The 21,196-nt window shown below is 43.6% G+C and overlaps 1 protein-coding gene across 1 annotated transcript; it reads left to right on the top strand.

The window, feature by feature from the left end:
- The first annotated feature begins 1,358 nt into the window (after nt 1-1,358).
- Nucleotides 1,359-21,117, top strand: BFSP2 (beaded filament structural protein 2). The gene is made up of 6 exons (XM_072851607.1): nt 1,359-1,814; nt 10,734-10,816; nt 12,739-12,895; nt 15,196-15,357; nt 20,152-20,283; nt 20,764-21,117. The coding sequence occupies exons 1-6, from the start codon at nt 1,359-1,361 to the stop codon at nt 21,115-21,117; spliced, it is 1,344 nt and encodes a 447-aa protein (XP_072707708.1).
- The last annotated feature ends 79 nt before the right edge of the window (nt 21,118-21,196 follow it).

Here is a 21,196-nt window from a genome sequence, read left to right as displayed (position 1 = left end):
CTTGGTAATCTAAATGCAGAATGCCTAGAAACTAGCCAAAAATATTTGCAAAGCTGTGAGATGCTGCGCTATTCCCAGGCTTCACACAGCTGGGAAATGGTGACCTGACCATAGGCAGTCTCGCAGTTCCCAGACTTAAAAAACAAGCGAAACAAACTCCAGCTGCAAACCTGGCGAGCCAGGATTAGGCACCCGCGGAAGACAGGGATTTCTGATTGTATTCCATCTCGCCAAAGACTCACCACCGCCCCGGTACAAACCTACACCGCATTAGGGCAATACCCAACATCAGCACATTACAGGTAATCCTACACAGGTAATCCAGTGTAGCATTACCACATTGCATATGGTAATCCTACACTGGAACAAGGCTGGCACCCTGGTTGTGAAGCACCCTGTGTGTAGGTAGAAAAAGCTACCCCAACACTGTATAGTGACTGATCCTACTGTACCATGCACACATCCTACTTATATACCTATAAACTACCCCCCGATCACTAGTCGCTAAAGAGCAGTGACATAAAAAGAAGAGCAGGGGAAAACTCCCCCATCCCCTGCAATAAGTCTCAGGGATTGTTTTGCCCTTTTCTTTCGGTTCACAGTTGCCTCACTCTGTCGCCATGTTATGCAGTCCAAGTGAAATGGGCCCTTGTTGAACAGACCGGGTGCAGTTGATAATGTGACGTTAAACCGACTGAGCAGGGGTAGGCGTGAGGGTGCTTGTCCCTAGTTAAAATCTGCTGGGCTTGGGGCAATGTGCTTTGGTCGGGTGGTGAAGCCAAAGCGCAGAGAAATCCAGAAGCTGCAGCGGGGCTGAGGGAGCATTCGAGGCTCTGCGGCAGCAAAAGGCTGGCTCGGCTCAGCCATGGCCCTGCCAGCTCCTTAAAACTTTGAGTTTTGCTAACTTTAGGTAACGTCTTGCTGCAGGAGACTCTGTCTGGAGCAAGCATGGGTGCGAGCGGCCAATGCGTTCGTAATAAATGCCTAGATACCTGTGGGTATAAGGGTAGGAAATCATCTGGGTGTCAGTGCAGAAAACACCGCTGGTATTTTAACACGTACGTTGTACTGAATCCCCGTCCCACTGTCCCTGTAAACACCATTGTGCTTTTCATCTGCCACATTTGCAGCAGCAGCAGCAGGGAGATTTCCCCTGAAATGGGATTGCTGACCCAGCGGCCGCCCGGACAATGTGACGGGCGCTCCCGGGCAGCACAAAGCCCCCCTTCCAGAAAGCCATCGCACAAAGCCGAAACCCCACGCGAGCCCCAACCTGCTGGGCTCGGCACATCCCTCCCGCCAGTGCGGGGCAAGGCGGCCGGGCTGAGCGGCAGCGCTCGGCGGGCTGGAGCGGCAGCATGCCCTTGCCGAGGCGCCGGTCATCCTTCTTGGGGCAGCAGCCCTCTTCCTCCGCGGCCGAGGGCTCGGGGCCACCTGGCCGCCGGGTGAGCGTCGGGGGCGCAGGGAGCCTGTCGAGACCCCCCGGCGTCTATGTGGGCACCGTCCCCACCGGCGGCGTGAGCAGCTTGGGCACCCGAGTGTCCCGCAGAGCCCTGGGCATCAGCAGCGTCTTCCTCCAGGGTCTGCGCAGCTCCTCCACCGCCGTGCCCCTGGCCCCGGGGCTGGAGAAGGGCAGGGGTCTCTCCTACGAGAGCCTGAATGGCTGCTTGGTGGAGTACATCGAGAAGGTGCGAGCTCTCGAGCAGGTCAACCAGGAGCTGGAGGAGCACATCAGAGTCTACCTGGACAAGAAAGCGGCCAGCGTGGGCAGCTGGGGAGCGCTGCGGGAGAACTGGGAGGCGATTTACCATCAGGTGAGCACCAGAGCACTGTCGGCAGCGGGGGGGACGGGGAAGCTTCACGAGTCATTAGCAACCTTCAGCGGCGAGGGTTGATGCTGCTGATGAATGCTGCCTGATTTCATGGCGCAGTGCCCTAGACGGAGGGTTTTAAATCTATCTTCATGATAATTAGCATTATCATTTCACAGTGTGCTGTGGAAAATGCCTATTAAGCAGGAGAATTGCCTCAGGCATCCTGTGCATGGGGGTGATTGAAATGCACCCTAAGGCACGATAGTCTGGGCTGATTAAAATGGGTGGGGGTTTTTTCTTAATTTTTTTTTCCTAGTTGTGGTTAATACACTGAGCATCAAAATTATTAAAAGAAAACTGCTAGGATTGAATTAGTTTATCCCTCAACATGATATCATTACAAGCACGTTGGGTTTTTTTTAATTAGCAATTCACATTTTTACTTTATTCCCTTGTTTGCTTAACCACATTTTCAAAAGCTCTGTTTATTTAAAAATAATAATTACATGGCTACAAATGAGTGATTCCTTTCCTTCCCTTTGTCACCACCCCACCATCCCTTACTCCCACCTTCTCCATATGGCACAGGCTGCGGGTTCTCCAGGAAAGTGTTTATTGTGGGGGTGCAAAATGGTGTTTGCATTGACCTCATGGACAACAAACAGTTCCTTTTGCTGACCAGTAAGACCAGTAAGACTTTGCAGGCTGATATCCTGCTTGCAGTGAATGCAGGGCTCTGTCCCTCGAGGTCTCAGTGCACCTCACGAGTCCTGGCTTCTCGACTCCCAGCCAGTGGGAGCGGATGGGACCCTGAAGAGCGGGAGCCCGGCATCTTGCACATCTCTTCCTGGCAGTGCTTGTCCAGGCACAGAAAATGCCATCGACGGGGCTACAGAAAGCCTGGAAGACAACTTTAAGTTCCCTGGGACAATTGTGTGTTTTACCTTGGGCTGGCCAGAGTTTTACTCTGGTGTAGGAAAGAGGGTGCATTTTTACAGTGTGCTGCATTTTTAGGACAGATCTTCACCCAGAATGCTACAAATGTCATCTGAACCCTGAATGCGGCGGCATAAGCTGTTGTACACACATCATGTCAGCAGAAACGCCCAGTTAAGCACCGACTTTTAAAGTTGTTATCTTTTTGTATTGGTAAATGGCATTGCTGCCGCTAATCCTATAAAGCTTCCTGAAGGGACTGGCTGCTGAAGGCAATGGGTGCTCTGAATCTGGGGTGCTTATGAAAAGCTCCCTTGAAGCTATCGTCTTGCTGAGGTAGATGGGGACTTTGATGTCAGATGGGGGGTTAACGCTTTGCAGCCACCATCCCATGTTTTCCAGAAGAGTGTCCCATTTTGCAGTTGTAGACCTCACCTGTAAAACCTACCGGGGCTTATGGTTAAGACCAAAAAGTAGGCCCATAGGTACTTTAGGAAGGACTGTTTGATTTTTCTTTATATGAAATCCCAACATTGTAGTGCAGATGAACCTACTCATGTAATAATTTTTCATCCAAATTGCTTTCCTTTTAAGCTTTCTTTATATTGTCATCCTGCCACCTTGCCTCTACCTTCCTTTCTTATGAGTAAATAAGAGCAGCTCATAATGAAATCTAGCTTGAATATTGGCTCTTCCTATATAAAATCACAAAAATAAAGCTATGTAGTAGTACCATTTGCAAGTATCATAGAAAATAAGAGATTAGCATCATCCATATTTAATCATTAAAACACATAAGAGAATACATAAAGTTTCCGAATTACTTCAATTAAATCAATAAAAGAGGCATCACTTAGTGGGTTTTGACTTTCTCAGAGATAATCTGAGCTGTCATGTACAATTCTGACTAATAGGTTTCTTTGCTTTTTTTATATTAAGCATGTAGCCAAAAATGCAAGTAGGACCTCATCCAGCCCAAACACCGATTGACTCATTCATCCCGGGGCTAATTGGCATAAGTATGCCAGCATCAACACCAAAAGTGTTACACTTATTAAAATAACATCAAAATCAGTTGCCACAGAAAAGGCTGCAACCACACGAAGTCAGTACCCTCCTGCCATGACGCGTCCCAGTAGGAAAAGTAAAAGGTGTTCAGGAGTCAGCTGAAATGAGATACCTGGCAGATACATTTCTAGATGTAATTTTTGTAAATATATCTAGATTTTCTGTAGATATCCACATCCGCCTTCATGTGACATATCCTTTTTTTCAACCTCCTGCAAAATCTGAGGATTCATTTTGATTCCCAGCCAGCCCCGTGCGTTCAGCCGGGAGGGATGCCCGGCAGCCATAAACCCCTCGGTGCTCTTCATGTGAAGCAGCTGTGAAAGTTTTGGGGTGGAAAGCTGGCTGAGCAGCCGCCTGGTTTAACCCAAATGCCCACAATAGGAACAGATTTTGAACAAGAAGCAAAGAAAAATACACAATTTGAGGGGGGGGGTCTAGACAGGAGCCCCATCCTCCTGCCCTGCTAGTGACAAGACAAGGATACGGCTGTGTAAGAGTCACGGACTCTCCTGGTCCCAAAATCAGAAATGTGATGGGTCCATCTCTGCAGTGGGGTAGGAGAGAGCCCAGCGGACCAGAGGTCCCGTTTCCCTCCTGCCCTTCCTGGGATGTGCTCTGGCATCCCACATTTTGCGTACTTGTCCTCCCACCAGTAACAACTGGGTGCCAGCATTTCTCCTAAACGCAGAGCTAGGGGAAACAAATGTGGCAGCAAGTGACTCGGAGGGTAGGAGTGGAGGGTCCCTCAGGAGAAAAAACCACTCGTGTTTCATTGCAATTGTCAGAGGTATTACTGCAGCAGGGGATCACTGACAGGAGCTGAATGATGGGAAGCCACTATCCAGCTCACAGCATTAATTATCTGCCTGGGCAGCTGGTTTTTAGCAGAGCAGGTGGATACACGCTAATTGGGACAGACGCAAAATGGGAAGATTTTTGCAGGAAACGAGGGAAATGAGAAATCCTTGCAGAGAGGAATTCATGTGACAGAAATACAAATTCATCTCATTTTACCCCAGACATACTCCTGTTCTCCAGGCTTCACCCCAGTCTTCTTGTGGAAAATTCTGTCTCTAATCAAATGTGTCCCTTCTGCAGAATAGGAGGTTGTTTGTAACGACAATTCCTTCCCACAGAGCTGGGCAGCACCTGGGAAAAGTGGATGCTTGAAATAATCTCAGCGAGTTTACAGAGAGGAGAGGGTAGTTCAGCCTCCGTGACCATTCAATTACGGCTGCGTGGGAGACACAGAGATTTATTTTGTCTATGAGATGGCACGTAGCGCAGTTCAGATCACAGGAGTAAACACAAAAGCAGAAGAAGGAGTCGATGTCCTGGGCCAATTTTATCACTGCTGTGGCTCCTATGCATGGTTGGGAGCATTCGAAAGATCACCAGGGTTTTTCTATAGACATACTTTTATTTGCACCTGGCCTTACTGTCAGTGTTTACCCAGTGTTAGTATTAAGCCTGGAGAATATACAGGACTGACAGCCCGAGGAATCGCTGCATTTGGACTTGCACAGAGTAATTTATTTGCTGCGGGGCCAGGAGAGCCACTGAGTATTATCTGTAACACACTCTAACGCAACACAGTGCATGGGTAGCGTCTGTAAATTGGTGAAATAGCATTCTGCCACTGATCTAAGGGCACAACAAACTCCCACAAAAATGGCACAGAGCTTGGTCAACCACCATACAGAGGATGACAATAAATTAGTTTTAATTATGTCCTCTCAGCCACCTCCAACAGCGTAACCTTGGACTATCTTCCCCTACAGCTGTGAGGTGTGGGGGGGTGAGGTTTTCTCCTTGTGCTTAGGCAACATTACAGTTTTTACAGATTGTTTTTTTAGGAGGTATCTCCTGCTGTAAGAACAAGGCATTTTTTGATGCATTCCTGTTTACTTATAAAATATTCAATGTATAAATGAAGTCGTGTTTTCTTGGATGCAGCAGGAATCAGCAAAGGACCCATCAATCGTCCCAGCTCCTCTCCAGGTATTACCTTTCCCAAGGCCACTCTTGCTGCCTTTGGGTTTTCCTCCTTCAGGCTCTGAGAAGGGGTTCAACACGGAAAGCACAACAGAAAGCGTTATGAGTTTACTGCTTGGCATCTGAGCAGCAGGCACTGGGTTGCATTATTTTAGCCTGATTTAGCTGTGAATTACGATGTGTTGGAGGCAATGGGCTGATATCAACCATCTCTTTCGGTGTGTGGAAGGAAAGACTAGACCAGCATCTTCTGATCTTTCTCCACAGAGCCATCATTTGCTTTAACTGAAATGAACTTAAAAGCCGGATAATTTTCCATTACATGAATAATTAAACCATGAGATTCATTATCACAGGCCACACCTGAGGCCACGAATTCAGCAGCATTCAGAAAGGCATTAGGCCTTTGTAAGAATAGCAAAAGTATACAAAGCTATCGATAAAGCATAGCTAAGAATTTGAAAGGCGTAGTAAATCTTGCAATTCCAAACTTGGTCAGATCTCTCTTAAAAATCAAAAGTTGCCAGCCACCAGGGATAAGTTCTCCCCGTAAGTGTCTGTATCACATCACAGTTTATCAAGGCTGGCATCTGCAAACTCCCTTGAAGCAGATGGTTTTCCTTGTTGCCAGTCATAACCCAGTAAATGGGCCAGTACGTTGATGCAGATTTTGATAAGATTTTTTTTTGGTTAAAAATTAAAATTGCATTTTCACATCTATAAAATCACAGTGAAATCAAAGAAAATTGTTGCTATTTTCTAGATAAGATGTTTTATACCACAAATATTCATTGTTAATTCAAGAGCTGAAAAAAAAAATCATGTTCAAAAGGTGCATGCGCATCACAGATGCGAGTATACGTGACTTAAAGGAGCTATTATTAATAATAATATTTGCATTTTTATAACACTTCCCATCTTGGCAGTTGAAGTGCTACACAGGCATCAGTGAATTAAGCCTCCCAGAAGCCCTGCGAGGCAGGACAGCGTTGCCTTCTGCTTCACGAGCGGAGGAGGCAATGTCCAAGTGCTTGCAGCATTGCAAGCCCTCTCATTTCCAACGGACACAAAGAAGGGTGTTTCCTAAATTGCTGAATCATGCGTTTTAGTACATGTGTCAGCCAAGCGGCTATGAATCCATCTCACCAATGCTGTGTGTTTGCATCCAGCTGTTGATTATTAGGAGAATTAAACCAAACAAAAGAGCCACTAGATGGAAGTCTTACATTTCTTCTTCTGAAGCTGAGGAAAGAGCTTTCACAGCTCATGCAAATCAGAATTTTTCAGGAAACCTGGTTTCTACATAGAAACCACGTCATTATTTATCCTTCAGGTTCACTGTCGGATTTAAAGCATATACAGCTGATTTCCAGGAGGGCTGAAAGGCTAATGCCTGCTGGCTCCCACTACAGCACTCATCCCTGAAGCCCTCCAAACATTAGACATTTTTTATACCATTTTTACTTACACAGCACAGTTCAGGTTTGTGTGCAGTTTTGGAAAGCCCTGCACTTTCTCACTGAACATTTGGCATTAGCTGCCAGTCTGTGAAGAGGGGAGTCAGGTGTTGACCGAGTCCTCAGGAGTATGGTGCCAGGGTTCTGGTAAAGACATCCACTGTGGGGCAGGTAAGAAGTCACCTCAAATGCCTCAATGAAACCACAAGATTACTACTGAAAAGCACTTTTGAAAAACAGTTTGTCTCCATAGAGAGGCAGAAATCCAGGCAGCGGCAAATCACCAGCTATTCCCTGCTTCTGCTTTCGCTGCAGCCCAAAAGCCATTTTACACTGGATTCAGCCTCTAAACTTAGCCGTTAACATAGACCTGAGTGGCACTGTGCAGCTCACAGGATTAATGTTACTTTTGCTCGTGGGATGTTCCCAGTTCCCTCAAAGACATTCATTTTCATCAGACTTTAGGTCAGATACTGTAACTGTAGCGGGCTCACTGCTGGAGGCAAATGGGCTTGTTTTGACAGGGCAGAGCAAATCACAGGCAGCGTTTCTGCTCCCTGATTTGAGTCAGGAAAAAAAAAATAAAATCTTCTCTGATGATCTATACGTGCATGAGTTGGCAGAAGACAAAACGCAATAACTTCTGTAGGAAAAAAAGAAAGAAAAAAAAGAAGGGAAAAAAAGGGAAAAAAAGAAAAAAGAAAAAGGAAAAAAAGGAAAAAAGGAAAAAAGGAAAAGAAAAGAGAAAAGAGAAGAGAAGAGAAGAGAAGAGAAGAAAAGAGAAGAGAAGAGAAGAAAAGAAAAGAGAAGAAAAGAAAAGAAAAGAGAAGAAAAGAGAAGAAAAGAAAAGAGAAGAAAAGAAAAGAGAAGAAAAGAAAAGAAAAGAAAAGAAAAGAAAAGAAAAGAAAAAAAGAAAAGAAAAGAAAAGAAAAGAAAAGAAAAGAAAAGAAAAGAAAAGAAAAGAAAAGAAAAGAAAAGAAAAGAAAAGAAAAGAAAAGAAAAGAAAAGAAAAGAAAAGAAAAGAAAAGAAAAGAAAAGAAAAGAAAAGAAAAGAAAAGAAAAGAAAAGAAAAGAAAAGAAAAGAAAAGAAAAGAAAAGAAAAGAAAAGAAAAGAAAAAAAGAAAAGAGAAAAGAAGAACAAGATTCCAATGAGGCCGAGAGTAAATTGTCTAAACATTAGGAGGAAAAAAAATTCAGAGCTTGGGTCAAAGAACTGCCGCTACCTCCATGCTGCTGCCATGTAAAAACTAAATGTCTTTTCCCCACTTTTCAGGAGAAACTGAGGTCCTGCAAGGGGACCTGAGGATGACACAGCGGCACAGCCCTGAAGTCCTGGCTCTGCCCAGCCGCTCTGAAATGCCACAGAAGGGACAACCCCAGGGCTGGGGAGTTAGGCCAGTGCTGGTAAAGCAGGGCTGCAAAGAAGCAGGGAGAAGGAAACAAGGGGTTGGACAATGAAGAAGAGCCAGTCCTGTGTGCAAGAGAGCACATAAAGGTCTTCTGTACTTGTGTGCTGCACGGTGGGGCTGGCTGGCGCGCTGTGAGATACCATCTCCTTGCCCACACTTGGGGCTTTTGTAACATCTCTGGCTCCTGTGCGTTCGCTGCCCTCTCTAATTTTCTCGTGCTTCAACTGGGGCTTTTTTGCCCAGTGGCAGTATTCATGGGACTCCTCTCCTCTGTCTAGATGCTAGTTTCTTAAAACATGTTGGAACTGGGTGTCCCTGAGATGGCCTGTCCCTCTATGGGATAGGAATTGGCTGGAATTGGTTGGAATTGGCCAAGAAATCCCACAGTTATTAAAGAAAAAATGTCTGCCCACGCAATGGCAGGAGCTCTGTTTCCTTTGGAAGCCAAGCTGAGCTGGAGCTGGCAGAAACGGTGCTCCAGCCCCAGGCTTCCAGCCACAGCCACCTTCTCTTTTTGTTCCTAACAGTAGGTGAGAAGTAAGCAAACCACTCATTTTAACTCTCGTGCCTCCTCAGATTTAAAAAACGTAGAGTGCTTTTAATTCATGATCCATTATGGACCTCTCAATGTGGGGAATAGGTTATTCCTCCAGATGTCTCCTTATCAGGAGAGATAACATCATCAGGAGAATAGCAAACAATATTTCATATTTGTTTGTCCAAGCATTTGTGAGACATTTAGAGCAGTAAGCCACATTTTGTGAGGATGAATGTTAATTACCACTTAGAAATGCTTCAGCCTTGCATGTCCACCTCCACCCCATGACCAAGCAGCAAGCCAAAGAGCGGGTAGGACCATACTAAGGCAACGATCCTACTTGCAATACTTGAGATAACTTGCTTGGACACAGCCTTGATGTCTCCACATTGCATGGCCTGTTTCACCTCAGGGGAGCAGAATGCTTCCGGGGATTTGCAGTCTCATTTAGGTGCAGACTTAATTATCTAAAGAAAGATTTCTGCTTCAAGAACTCTCCTGGTCCACTTAAAAAGCTGCTCTTATTCATGTGGTGGTTTAGTTTCAACTGGAAATCTCCATGTGCATCTCCTGAAAAAGACCAAAGAGATGTTCAGTTTAGCTCCTCTAGAGTGGTGGCATGGCCCATGGGATGGCTGGAGCCCCCAGATAGTTATTTGCAGAGATGATTGCTCTAATCCTGGTACCAAATTCAGCATGTCTTTGGTCACCTCCATAGCTCAGTGCATGTGCGACTCCAGGGCAGGCAGTGGTCTTTTTTACCTTTTTATCATTTTATATAACCCTCTGGAATCACAACAGGCTGCTATGTCACAACCCTTTCAGGTTTGCTTACCCCTCAAGTACCTCCTAGGTATTAAAAATACCCCCCAGAGCCATAGCAATGATACCACAGTCTTATTTGCACAATCTTTCCAAAGCATTTCACATTCGGTGTAATAATCTTTGAAGACTGCCTGCTCCTCAGGTCTCATATCTATCACAAGTGCTTACACAATCCCATCAGAGAAGAAAAACAGCGCTCTGGGAGCTGAGGACGGCTCGCAGGTGGCATAAGCAACAAGTATTCCTTGGCTCACTGAAGAGGACAACCTTGAAGAGGACTGCTGATATGGGAAGTAGAATAGGAACTGCATAAGTGCTACTTAAACTGTACCTAGAAAATATAAGTTGATGATGAACTAAAATGATGAACATACCTTGCACACAGTAATGAATTTCACCTCTTGTGACCAGCTGACAATCAGAATAAATGTGCTTCCACATGAAGATGAATGCTTAGGACCAATGAACAGTTTGATGACAAATTGCAGCCTCTTTGCAGAGAATTTGTGAATTTATATGTACAAAATTAATTAATTAAATTATCTGGAATGAGTCACTTGAACAGCCCTAGGCTAAAGGATTATTTTCAGAATCAAAGCTGTACATCTGCTTAAGGCACATATACAGTGCATATAGCTAATGTGCTGAAACTCTTCATTGCTTGAGCTCTGTTGTCTCTTTCTTTTAGGTGGGCGAAGCAGTCCTTGAAAATGCTCGTCTTATGCTGCACACCGAGAACATTCAAGCCTGTGCTGAAGATTTTAAAGACAGGTAGTCTTGTGGTGGCACCTACCTGGCCACTTCCTTTGAGACTTTGCCTTCGCAAACGCTTACTCTATAGGGTAGTAGTGCTTAGTGAACAGAATGGGCTCATTCTTTTCAGCTGAATATTCAACCACCTGACTTGGGAGGGTTTTTGTAACAGCAAAGTAATTATGATGCTAACATTATTTTGGAAGATTTTGAAGATTTATAGTAACAAAAATGTGCACTAGCAAAATGACTTAAGCTATTCTTTGATATACAGACAGTGATCTCTTACTGAGAGGTCAGTATTCATTCAAATTTGGGTTGACATTTTATAAAGGCAAACATTCATGTGATTATTAGTTTTAATTTGCAGTGCCACACAAGTGGTTTTGGAAGTAAAAATCATTCTACTGCAGCAGCTGAAAAGCAAAAACTGTACCACTACAAACATCAGTGTGGAAACATTAGATAAGAAAACAGAAATGGGCTGCACTGATTTTCCTTGTCTTTACGGAGAGAAATGAATAGTAAAAGAAGATCTTAAATACTGACAAACTACTTTTTTAACATCTTTCCATTTGCAAAGCCTAATATTCATGTACATGAGTGCATGAAGCTCTTTAAATTTTACTCGGAAAGCCTGATGATCCTTCTAGCTTTTATTCGCAATGGACTTGTTCATTTACAAATAGCTTTTTGCAAGATCTGACATACATTAGTATTTCAAACTAACTGATTTTTATTTCCTATGATTTTTATAATCCCTTAAACTTCTGTCTCTCCCTGGTATTATTTTATTTACTCATATCAAAACATGTGTTAATCACATTCTTAGGTTTGCCTTTTATTTCAGAAAGGTACAACTCTGAGCTACTCATTTTGTGGCTTTACATCCAGCAAGCTACACTCATATTTTAAGTCATTTTAAAAAATATGTTTTAAAAATGTCAACTGACTTGGACAAGCAGTCTACATAACAAAAACGATGTCAAATCAGTCCATGGCAGAGTAGAAGCTCCTGATTCTCACTGGGATCAGCTGCCTCTTTCCCAGGCTGTTGAACTCCCAGCAATGAAGGTGGCTCTCAAGGGGCAGAGTGCAGGGCTTGTTTATGAAGCTGGCTCCTGTCTAACCTGCCAACCCCCCTGTCTAACCTCCCTGGCCACCAGGTCCCCAGGTTGGATGGGTTTGACACAAAAGCCTCCACCCAAGGAGATCTGCCACGCAACTCAGCCACATTTTCAATGGAAAGCCTAAAATGAAAAGGTACAAAGGAGAGTGACGCAGCAAGCACCACTGTAGACTAGCAACTGCCTGCCACAATTTTCCCTACCATTGCAGCTACAGTTTAGAAATGAGCTGTTTGCTTTAACAGCAATTCTAGTTGACAAACCAACCGCTCAACTTTCCTATTTATTTTGATACTACTAGGATTTGGTCTTAAGGATGGGCTGGGATCCTGGAACACAGATCAGACTTCCATCAGCATGTTCATTAGTGAAAGTAATGCTTGATGCGTGTGTGTTTTCTTTAACCATAGCTCTGAAAAGTTTTTATGTAGACAAGTGAGCAGTTATTCTCAGTTTACAGCCAAGCAAACAGAGAAAAAGCCACCCATAGTCATACTGTATATAAATACCAGATCTAGCAAGAGACCACGTGCCTCTCCATGCTTATTCAGGAATCCTGTCAGGCTGATAACCACTGTAGCGCAGACTGCTAACTTGGCCTGTTTTATTACACCCTGAGTTAATGACAGGGTACTCCAGGCAGTCAAATTCAAATATAGCAAGACAAGGTGAGAGCAAAGTATATCTTCTGTGTTTCTGTGCCTCTGTCTGGGACACATGAGCTAATTAGCACAATGGTGTCATTTAAAAAAATGCAGGTGTTTCTTGCTGAGCTGTGCTGTATTAAGGTTTGGGGTTTTTTTTTCTCTGCAGGTATGAAAATGAACAGCCATTCAGAAAAGCAGTGGAAGATGAAATTAATTCCCTATATAAAGTGATTGATGATGCTAATTTAACTAAAATGGATCTGGAGAGTCAGATAGAGAGCATGAAAGAAGAACTGACTTTGCTGTCAAAGAATCACGAAGAAGTAAGTCCAGACTTGGGACACTGCAAAGCTAATGTGTGCCTGTTTCATTCAATTGGTATCATACATCTAGTGCAAAGCAAGCACTAAAAAGCTCTGCCTGCCATGTCTGGGTGGGGGGATTGTCCTGAAAACTGCTCCTATTTCTCTCTTCTCTGTTAACTTAAAGCACTAACCTCTGAGGCATGATCAAATTACTTCAATTTAAGTTTTAACTCCTTCTCATCTGATAACTATGACATGGAAGAGATATCACTTCATTTCTTGCCAGACACCGCATGATGGTCACGGGGTTGCACAGTCACGTATGTGGACATCTCAACAGTGACGTCTGATTTTCAGCCAGAGGTGTAAAGAGAAAATGCCTGTGCAGGGAACAAGCTCTGGTCCTGCTGCACTAACACTGAGCATTAACCGGGCTCTTCTGGAAAACTCTTGCTTGCCTTAGCAAGCTGCTTGGCTCCCCAAACCGAGTCTCTCCTGCGCAACGCACCACTGAAGCAAGTCACAGGGACAGGCAGCTGGAAGAGAAACCCATTATTACCCAATTTTGCAATACTTTCCCACTTACTCATTACATTCACCAGCACTATTTGCATGAAGGTGGTTTATTCCCTTCAGCAGGGGTTTCAGGATCAGACCCAACATCTTTACTGATGGGGGCTCCAATATGGAGGTACTACTAATCCCACATAAGGGACAGCAAGCAATTGTGCTGATGCCTCAAAAGTAAAAGAACGCTTGAATTGAGACGGCTCACGGAAGTGAGGCACTATCCTACCTTACATTTCTTACGGGTTATTTCTCCAACCACAATATTTCAGCAACATTGGCAGGCATACAGGCACTTGGGTTGCCAAGATGAGGTTGCTTCATCCCGTCCCTACTTTCCTGAGTCTAATCCCAAGGCTGGCATTTTGCAGAAAATAATCAGTGGCTTCAGCACCACTGCATGGTATGAGAAAGATGAAAGTTGTTCTAGATAAGAGGAAAAACAGAAAATTGGTAGAAATACACAAGATCCCCTTTAAACCTTTGTGTATTGCAATGATTGCTGTGAAACCAGAAACGTTGGTACTGATGCTGTTCTCTGCCCATATATATGGCGTAACGAGAATAACAGCTTTCCAACAGCTCCTCTCGCTCTGCATTTAGCCAGCGAGGAACCCTTGCAGGGTGGAAGGATGCTCCTTTCTTTTCCCATTGGGAGTATGTGAGCATTCGCAGAACCACCCCAGCACAGACCTGGTTTTCCCAGGACTGGTTTTCACCAGGGGAAGCTGCTCAAGAGAAGTTACAGAATAAAGGCTGGAAGCAACTATTGCAATTACTCCAGCTGAGCTCTGGCACAATAAAGTCCCAAGGACTTTCCTGAACTAATTCAAACCTTTCTTTCCTCCAGTGGCCCCACTAGGAAATCCATGTCAAGTCCTTTGGAAGCTGTTGTGCACTTGGAGTGGGCACATTTTGAGGCTTTCATTCTTGCAGATTCATAATTCACATATACTTGCCCATCCTTTTTTTCCAGGACTGTCACTGTCAGGGGCCACTGCCTACAAATACAATTCCCAGATGCTTTTACACCACTTTTTTTTGCTTATGTCAATAGCACATATAAACAGATTGACGTAAAAGGATTGTGGTGCCAGACATTTCAGATACATGTGCAAAACCCATTTATTCTTGTGTTCCTGAACACAGTGTACAACTGATGTGCTACCTTTAAGCATGCAATTCTAGACACAATAATTCTCTCTTGCTTACATGTTTTTGGAGCGCTTATATGTAAAAAAAGAACAGAATGCTGCCACAGAGAAAGAGAGTGCTCTTCATCTAACATGCACATGCATAAAAGCACACGTGGCTCACACAAGCTGCAAGGCCATAGGACTCCTGCTGTTTTGCACAACTTATTGTATCTCCCAGTAGACGCATGTCTATGTTATTGCATAGTGCAATACAGTTGTGGTCCTGGGTGTGCAGTGTGTGTGGATGTCAAGCTCTGACTGCTGGAGAAACTTGCCACTGCGAGAGGGCTGCTCCAGGCAGTGCCCTGGTGCAGGGCTTCGGTCTCCTTCCACCAAGGGAAACTCCAGCAAGACTCCCCATGCAGAAGCAAGGCAAATCCACATCTGAAAAAGAAACCCTCCAGTGCACTAAATCATTCATATAGAGACACCTTTTGGGACCAAATTTACTTACTCTCTCTGTTTGTGGAACCAAGAGCTCTTCCTTGAGCCCCTCTGAAGCTACCATTCAATTGTCCAGTTCACCTTCTTTTCTGCCTGTTATTTTTGTTCAAGGATGTGAAGGTGTTATACAAGCAGCTTGCTGGATCTCAGCTGGAAGAACTTGATGTTCCCCTGGGAAGTGGCCTGGATGACATACTGGAAAAAATCAGAATCCACTGGGAGAGAGACATTGAAAAGAATCGTGCTGAGGCAGGTGCCCTGCTCCGTACCAAGGTAAGTGCTCTGTAACCCACTCCAACATTAAGGGATTCAAAGCAAACACAAAATCTGTCTAATACTCTGCAGTAACTTTGAGGGCTGAGTGGTTTTTTTCTTGAAACAAATAAGATGGTAAAAATCTAAAGAATTTTGGTCCAAGTCCATTGGAAAATACACTCATAAATATCAGTGACTTTCTTGGGATGCACAGAGTTAAGCAGCGGTGGAAGTGACCCTGCTGGTATCACAGGTATCTGTGGGAGACTTCTAAGGGCTCTGAAATGTTGGCTGAGAAAAACAAACTTAAACAGTTAATACCTTCTGTGTCAGAAAAGCCACAGTTGTTACACTTCTCACCAGGGCCATTCCTCCACAGGGGTCTATAAACCAAAAAGGCAAAATACATTGCTTTACACTAATTATACAGATACAGACTCCTTGTGGGTTTCTCCTTGAAATTGTTTCCTTTGGCAGTGGTGAGAAAATTGGATATTAACTTAGAAATGAAAAGTGATGATAATAGCCATTTTCTTTAAAAGTTCTCTCCTCTCCTGATGCTGAGTCTGAAACAGTCTTTTAAGGCAGCTTTTTCTCTGTCATGAAGGATCACTCATTGTCCAAAGTGGCTGGCTGAAATAAGTATTTTTGCAGAGCTGAAGCATTAAGTTCAGTGCACGATCCTATATTTTAGAAGCCATCTCATTCTGAGTTGGCTATTACAGCAGATCATGGCACAGCAAATTGTAACTACAGCTGTGCTATAGAAATATTTAGCAAAAACATAGCCTCCCCGCTTTCCATGGTACAGAGCTGCTATGAGAGGAGTAGTGAAGCCAAACTGCAAGAAAAAAATCAAGAAATATGTTTGCAAAGATATATGCAAGCTCTGAGTAGGTGTTCATTTTCAAAATAAAGAAAACTCCTGTGACAATGGTGATACCAAAGGTGCTAGGGAATATACAAGAAGCCAATCAGAGGAGTTTATCCCAGAGATCCCACCAAGTTTGTGAGCAGGCCAGACTGTTCCTAAGAAAAGTTTTCATAAGGTTAGTCTGCGGGGGCCTGATTTTCAGCTTGTACAGCCCAAAGAAAGTCAGTGACAGTAAAAAACTGCATGAGCCCAGAGAGTGCCTCCATACAAAGCATATGCAGCCCTGAAAAGCCAGAGGATCCTCAGTAGCCTCCTAAGCTTTTCCCAGAAAATCTGTTCCTGGCCCACTGCCGGGTTTCAGCAAAATGAGCATTACTCCGACAGCACCAAATTCTTCAGTGTCCCCACGTTCCTGTCCTGCTTGTTCCTGTTCCTCCTCCTCCTGTGCAAACACACCCTCACAACTTCTTTCTTCCCAATTCTCTCATACCTTCAATATCTGGTCTTTCAACTGCAGAGAGATACCATTTGGGGAGAAAACTGCCACCTCATAGTAGACTGATCATTGGATCCCACTGTCGTGTCTTTGATTGTGGCCAACACCAGATGCTGCAGAGAAATGCCAATAAGCAGACATAACCTAACCCATCCCTACTTAGCCATTTAGTCTAAGCTCTTACTAGTTTAAGTTGTTCCTGGTTTGGTTTGATTTTTTAATGGGAGGAAGAATCCGAATATCACAGATTTCTGGAAAGATCCGTTTCAGTTCAGAGCAGGTTCTGGTGTGACATTCTAGGGGTTTTTGTCGCCAAATATACCTCTCATTAAACCCAGATGATGAAGATTTGTATCTTACATGGTTTTGTTTCTCATACAGAACTATTCAGATTATTACTATTTATAGAGATAACAAGAGTTCTGCTAATTATGTCCAGCCCTTTTTTCAACTAAGTGTGTGGACTTATGTCATCTGTGTGGCTAAGTTGCACCATTTTGTTATCCACACTGCGAAGAATTTGTCCTTGCTCTTTTGCGACATCAGAGGAGAGAGAGCAGTTTCCTCCTCTCCTTTGCTCTTCATTACTGTTTTCTTCAATCTCCCTTTGTGAGTTTTCCTTGGTCCCTAATGCTTTAATTTCCTTTCTCTGCACCCACTCTTTGGCATAGCTGTGACCAGTTGAGACCAAGGTATTTCAAATGGTGTCCTAGCACTGACTTGGATGTCAGGGCAGTACTTTTGTTTTCTGACCAGTTCCCTTGCCTCATTTGCTTTGTCTTCTGACTAGACTTGCAATCTTGGGTAGATTTTTCACGGGTATTCAGGCACCAAAACATACCAATTTATATTCATACCTAACAGGGTTTCACATGGGAATTTTTTTTTTAGATGAGTAAGTAAGTAACCTCAAAACTCCAGTCCATTGGTTTGAGCTCTGCACTTTTTTGTGTCCATAATGCTCAAAACCTTTCCCTGAATTGACACAAGTGATTTAAACCCTTGTAAGGCATGCAAGCTGCTTAATATTTTCCCCCGAAACATGCTTTACTTAACGATGTGGCGCTGTTCATTCATGTGGTTTGATTCCACACAGCCACCCCTGCTCATTGCTAGTCTATATTGTTTTCTGCTATCCATAAATCCTTCTAGTTCATGATTCATCCCCAAGGCAGCAACCCTTGAGGTATCAAGCTTTTAAACTTCTGTCATAATGGAACTAGACCTTAATTCTCCTCTTCATGTCCTGTCCTTGACCAGCTGTTGATCCATGGCAATGCTCTGCCCTGAGCACATGATCACACAGCTTCCTCCGTCGTCCCCTACACTAGGTCTCGTAAAAGGTTTTGAAAAATGTTGTGAATTATGTCAATTTTTTCTCCCTTCTTTGCTACTTTGCTAACATGTTCCCAGCACTCTTAAGAGCTTATCAAAGTCACTTCCCTTCTGCAGCTATCATGCTGATCAGACCCTGGAGGTTGGTGTTCTATCCCTAATCATCCTTTAATTATCTTGATTCTATGAAAAACAGACTAATGAGAGATTCTGCACTCTTGCACAATACCGGGCTCAGAACTGTACAGACGTGCTTGAAATCCACACATTCCTAGGAAACTCAAGCATGAAAATTATAAAGATTTAGGAGGATGATTTAATCCTCTCCCTCCACTAATCCAGTTGTTTGTGGGCACCACAATTCAGTATAGCCTTTCCCTTGCGGAGCATCTCAGGAATAGGAAGAGCAGAGCCCCCAGAAAATACGAATTGCCTAGTGAAGAGGGCACAAAGACTACGTCTGCAATTCTCCACAGAAGGAAGCCCAAAGCTGAGGCCAAGTGTCATGCCCAGCAGCACCCTCCACGTGGACTCTTGGGGTGACTCAGCTGGTAATCCTGTAAGGAGGATGGGGAAACCTTGTGTGTACCAAAAGCTTTAGAGCTCATTCAGTGTGTGCTTACTTGCTGTGTTATCTGCAGTATTTAGGGCCTGATGTGGCCACCTCCATCTACTCCATCTGCCTGTTCTATCATTCACATCACTAATGTCAGGTAGCTGTGACAGCTTAGGGTAACTCCTGGAGGAGTTTCAACATCACCTGTGGGGAGGGCAAGTTGGATTTATAGGTAGCATTTGAGCCACCAGCAGGGTAAATGTGAATGAGAGATGCCAGGCTTCAGGTAATGGGTGTAGGCCATATAGATGCAAGGCACCCTCTGTGGTATTTCTTTAAAAAGAGGCATTTATAGTCCTCGTACCATAATAAGGTGCAGACTACACTCTCAACACAACTTAGGAGACACAACTTACAACCAGAGTGGCACGTCCATGATCACTAGGCTGGGTTCACCAGGACTAGTGAGGTGGGATTATGTCTCTCTAAAGCACAAGCCCCTATAAAATATTTCTGGAAAATACAGGCTCTGTGCAGTTTGCTGGAAAGGACAGTTTTGGTGTTTGGATTGAAATTCAGCCCTCTGCAATACAGGTTCATAAATCCTAAATTCTGTTTGAGACTTAACTGGTACTTAAATGACCTTTTTCACCTGAGATTATTTCATTCACAATGAGCAAGATTTGGGGTTCACATGATGGTACAAAAAAAAAAATTACAAAAATTATTTCTGGTGCATGGTCCCAGATTTTTTTTAAATTTGATCTTACTTTTAAAACAAAAGAATGCATAATCAGAAAAGCATGACAGGGTCAAGATGATTTTTCAGAGTGGAATGGAAGTATTTTGCATAGTTTACCTTTAGCATCAACCAGAAGAAATGTAGGTTTTGACTGAAGAATTGTATTTGCTAGAGAGCCCAGAGCTCTGGATTGAAAACCTTGATCTCAGCCCTCATTAAAAAGTATAGAAATTTTATGTTTACTCAGGTACCTTTTCCTTCACCTATTTTCAAGGAGCCTGAACTAAACACTTATAAAACCCCACAAGCAACAACAGCGTGAAATTGCATAAGAATATCATAATTCAATTAACAGAAATTATTTTTCTGACCTCTGTGATATGACTTGCTCTCTGACTCACAGAATCCTACATGAAAAATCAAGGTGTGAATACTTCTGAAATCCAATCGGCTCAGGGAAAACACTTTAAAAATATTATAGTATAGCTACAAAATGAAAAATCACAGCAACATTTTCTTTTTATAGGTAATTTTAAATGTACTAGTATGAATGCTGAACAGGTTTTGTTGACATAGATAAAATATATACTTATATGTATAAGCCATTTTACAGTAAATGCATAGAAAATATGGTAATTTTGACACTAAGAAGTATCCAGAATTGTTCAACCAAGGGATTTAATATACAAGAATCAAACTTAAAGTCAGAACTGCCACAAACTGTGACAATATCAGCTGTCAGTTTGGTATGTAAGGAAACTAAAACATAACTTGAGCAGGCTGTGACGACAGTCGCAATCTTTTACCAGCAACAGGCTGAAACAACGGCTGCCGTGCGAACCCAGGAGGAAGAGCTGGTGGAGGGCCTCAGAACCGAGTTCCATGAAACTGCCTGCAAAATACAGAGCTTGCAAGCAGAGATTGAATCTTTGAGAACCTTGGTAAGTAATGTTGGGTTTTCAATGGGTATATTCTATGTGAATTCAACATGCCTTCTGAGGAAAACATTCCTGCCTTGGGATGCAGACTTAAGAATAAATCCCGTTTTCCAGTGGATACTGTTTCCAGAGATGCCAGATGTTTCTGGGTTCTTCTTGATTGATGTGGTGCACTAAGCGTACCACATTTGACAACCGGGCCCCAAATTTCAATTTTCAGTGTCTTCATACTCAATAATAATTTCAATGAGATTGCTGGGTGGGTAGTACTTGACAATGTGAAGAACATCTGTGCCTTGTAACCAAAGTAGTTCAACCTTTGTAATAATACAAGTTTTTCAAAGTATCTAAAGAAATGAATTCTCACAATATTACATCTCCACTTAAGCATATTCAATAGAGACATTGGCCAAACCTGAATAAAAATCACTATGAAGCATATGAAAACTGACAGTTTTAATGTCTGCTGTCCTGCCCTTACAGAAGAGGGGTCTGGAGAACTCTTTATATGACGCCAAGCACTGGCATGACATCGAACTGCAGAACCTAGGCTCTGTCATTTCCAAGCTGGAGGCAGAGATGGGAGAAATCAAAGTAGAAACTGAGCAGCAGCAGCGGGATCGTGAAAATCTGCTGACCAGAAAACAACAGCTGGAGAAAGACATTGCTGCATATCACTGCCTTCTGGAAGGAGAACAAAGCAGGTACTTGTCCTTAAAAGCAAGTGTGCCACGAGGATGGAGAGCATGTGGTCCCTGGGAAGGGGTTGTGAGGTTGCTGAAAGCAGGACGACTCGGGCAATTCTTGTGTTTGATAAAGCTGGGTGGTAGATGGTGAGGTTTGGAGAAGCTGCCAAAGGGGAAGAACAGCCCAAATCTAGTCGTGCAGAGATTCCTGATGTATTGGAGATGGGTGG

Source organism: Ciconia boyciana, chromosome 2 (assembly GCF_034638445.1).
Source record: "Ciconia boyciana chromosome 2, ASM3463844v1, whole genome shotgun sequence".
NCBI classification, from domain to species: Eukaryota; Metazoa; Chordata; class Aves; order Ciconiiformes; family Ciconiidae; genus Ciconia; species Ciconia boyciana.
The sequence above is the reverse complement of the archived record's forward strand: the minus strand, read 5'-3'. Positions and strand labels throughout refer to the sequence as shown.

What these genes read in the sequence shown, in the direction of transcription:
- BFSP2 (XM_072851607.1), top strand. Translation starts at nt 1,359, where the DNA reads ATGCCCTTGCCGAGGCGCCGGTCATCCTTCTTGGGGCAGCAGCCCTCT. An exon ending in GTGCCCTGCTCCGTACCAAG is followed by an intron (nt 15,358 to 20,151) that starts GTAAGTGCTCTG and finishes ATCTTTTACCAG; the next exon opens with CAACAGGCTGAAACAACGGC. An exon ending in TTGAATCTTTGAGAACCTTG is followed by an intron (nt 20,284 to 20,763) that starts GTAAGTAATGTT and finishes CTGCCCTTACAG; the next exon opens with AAGAGGGGTCTGGAGAACTC.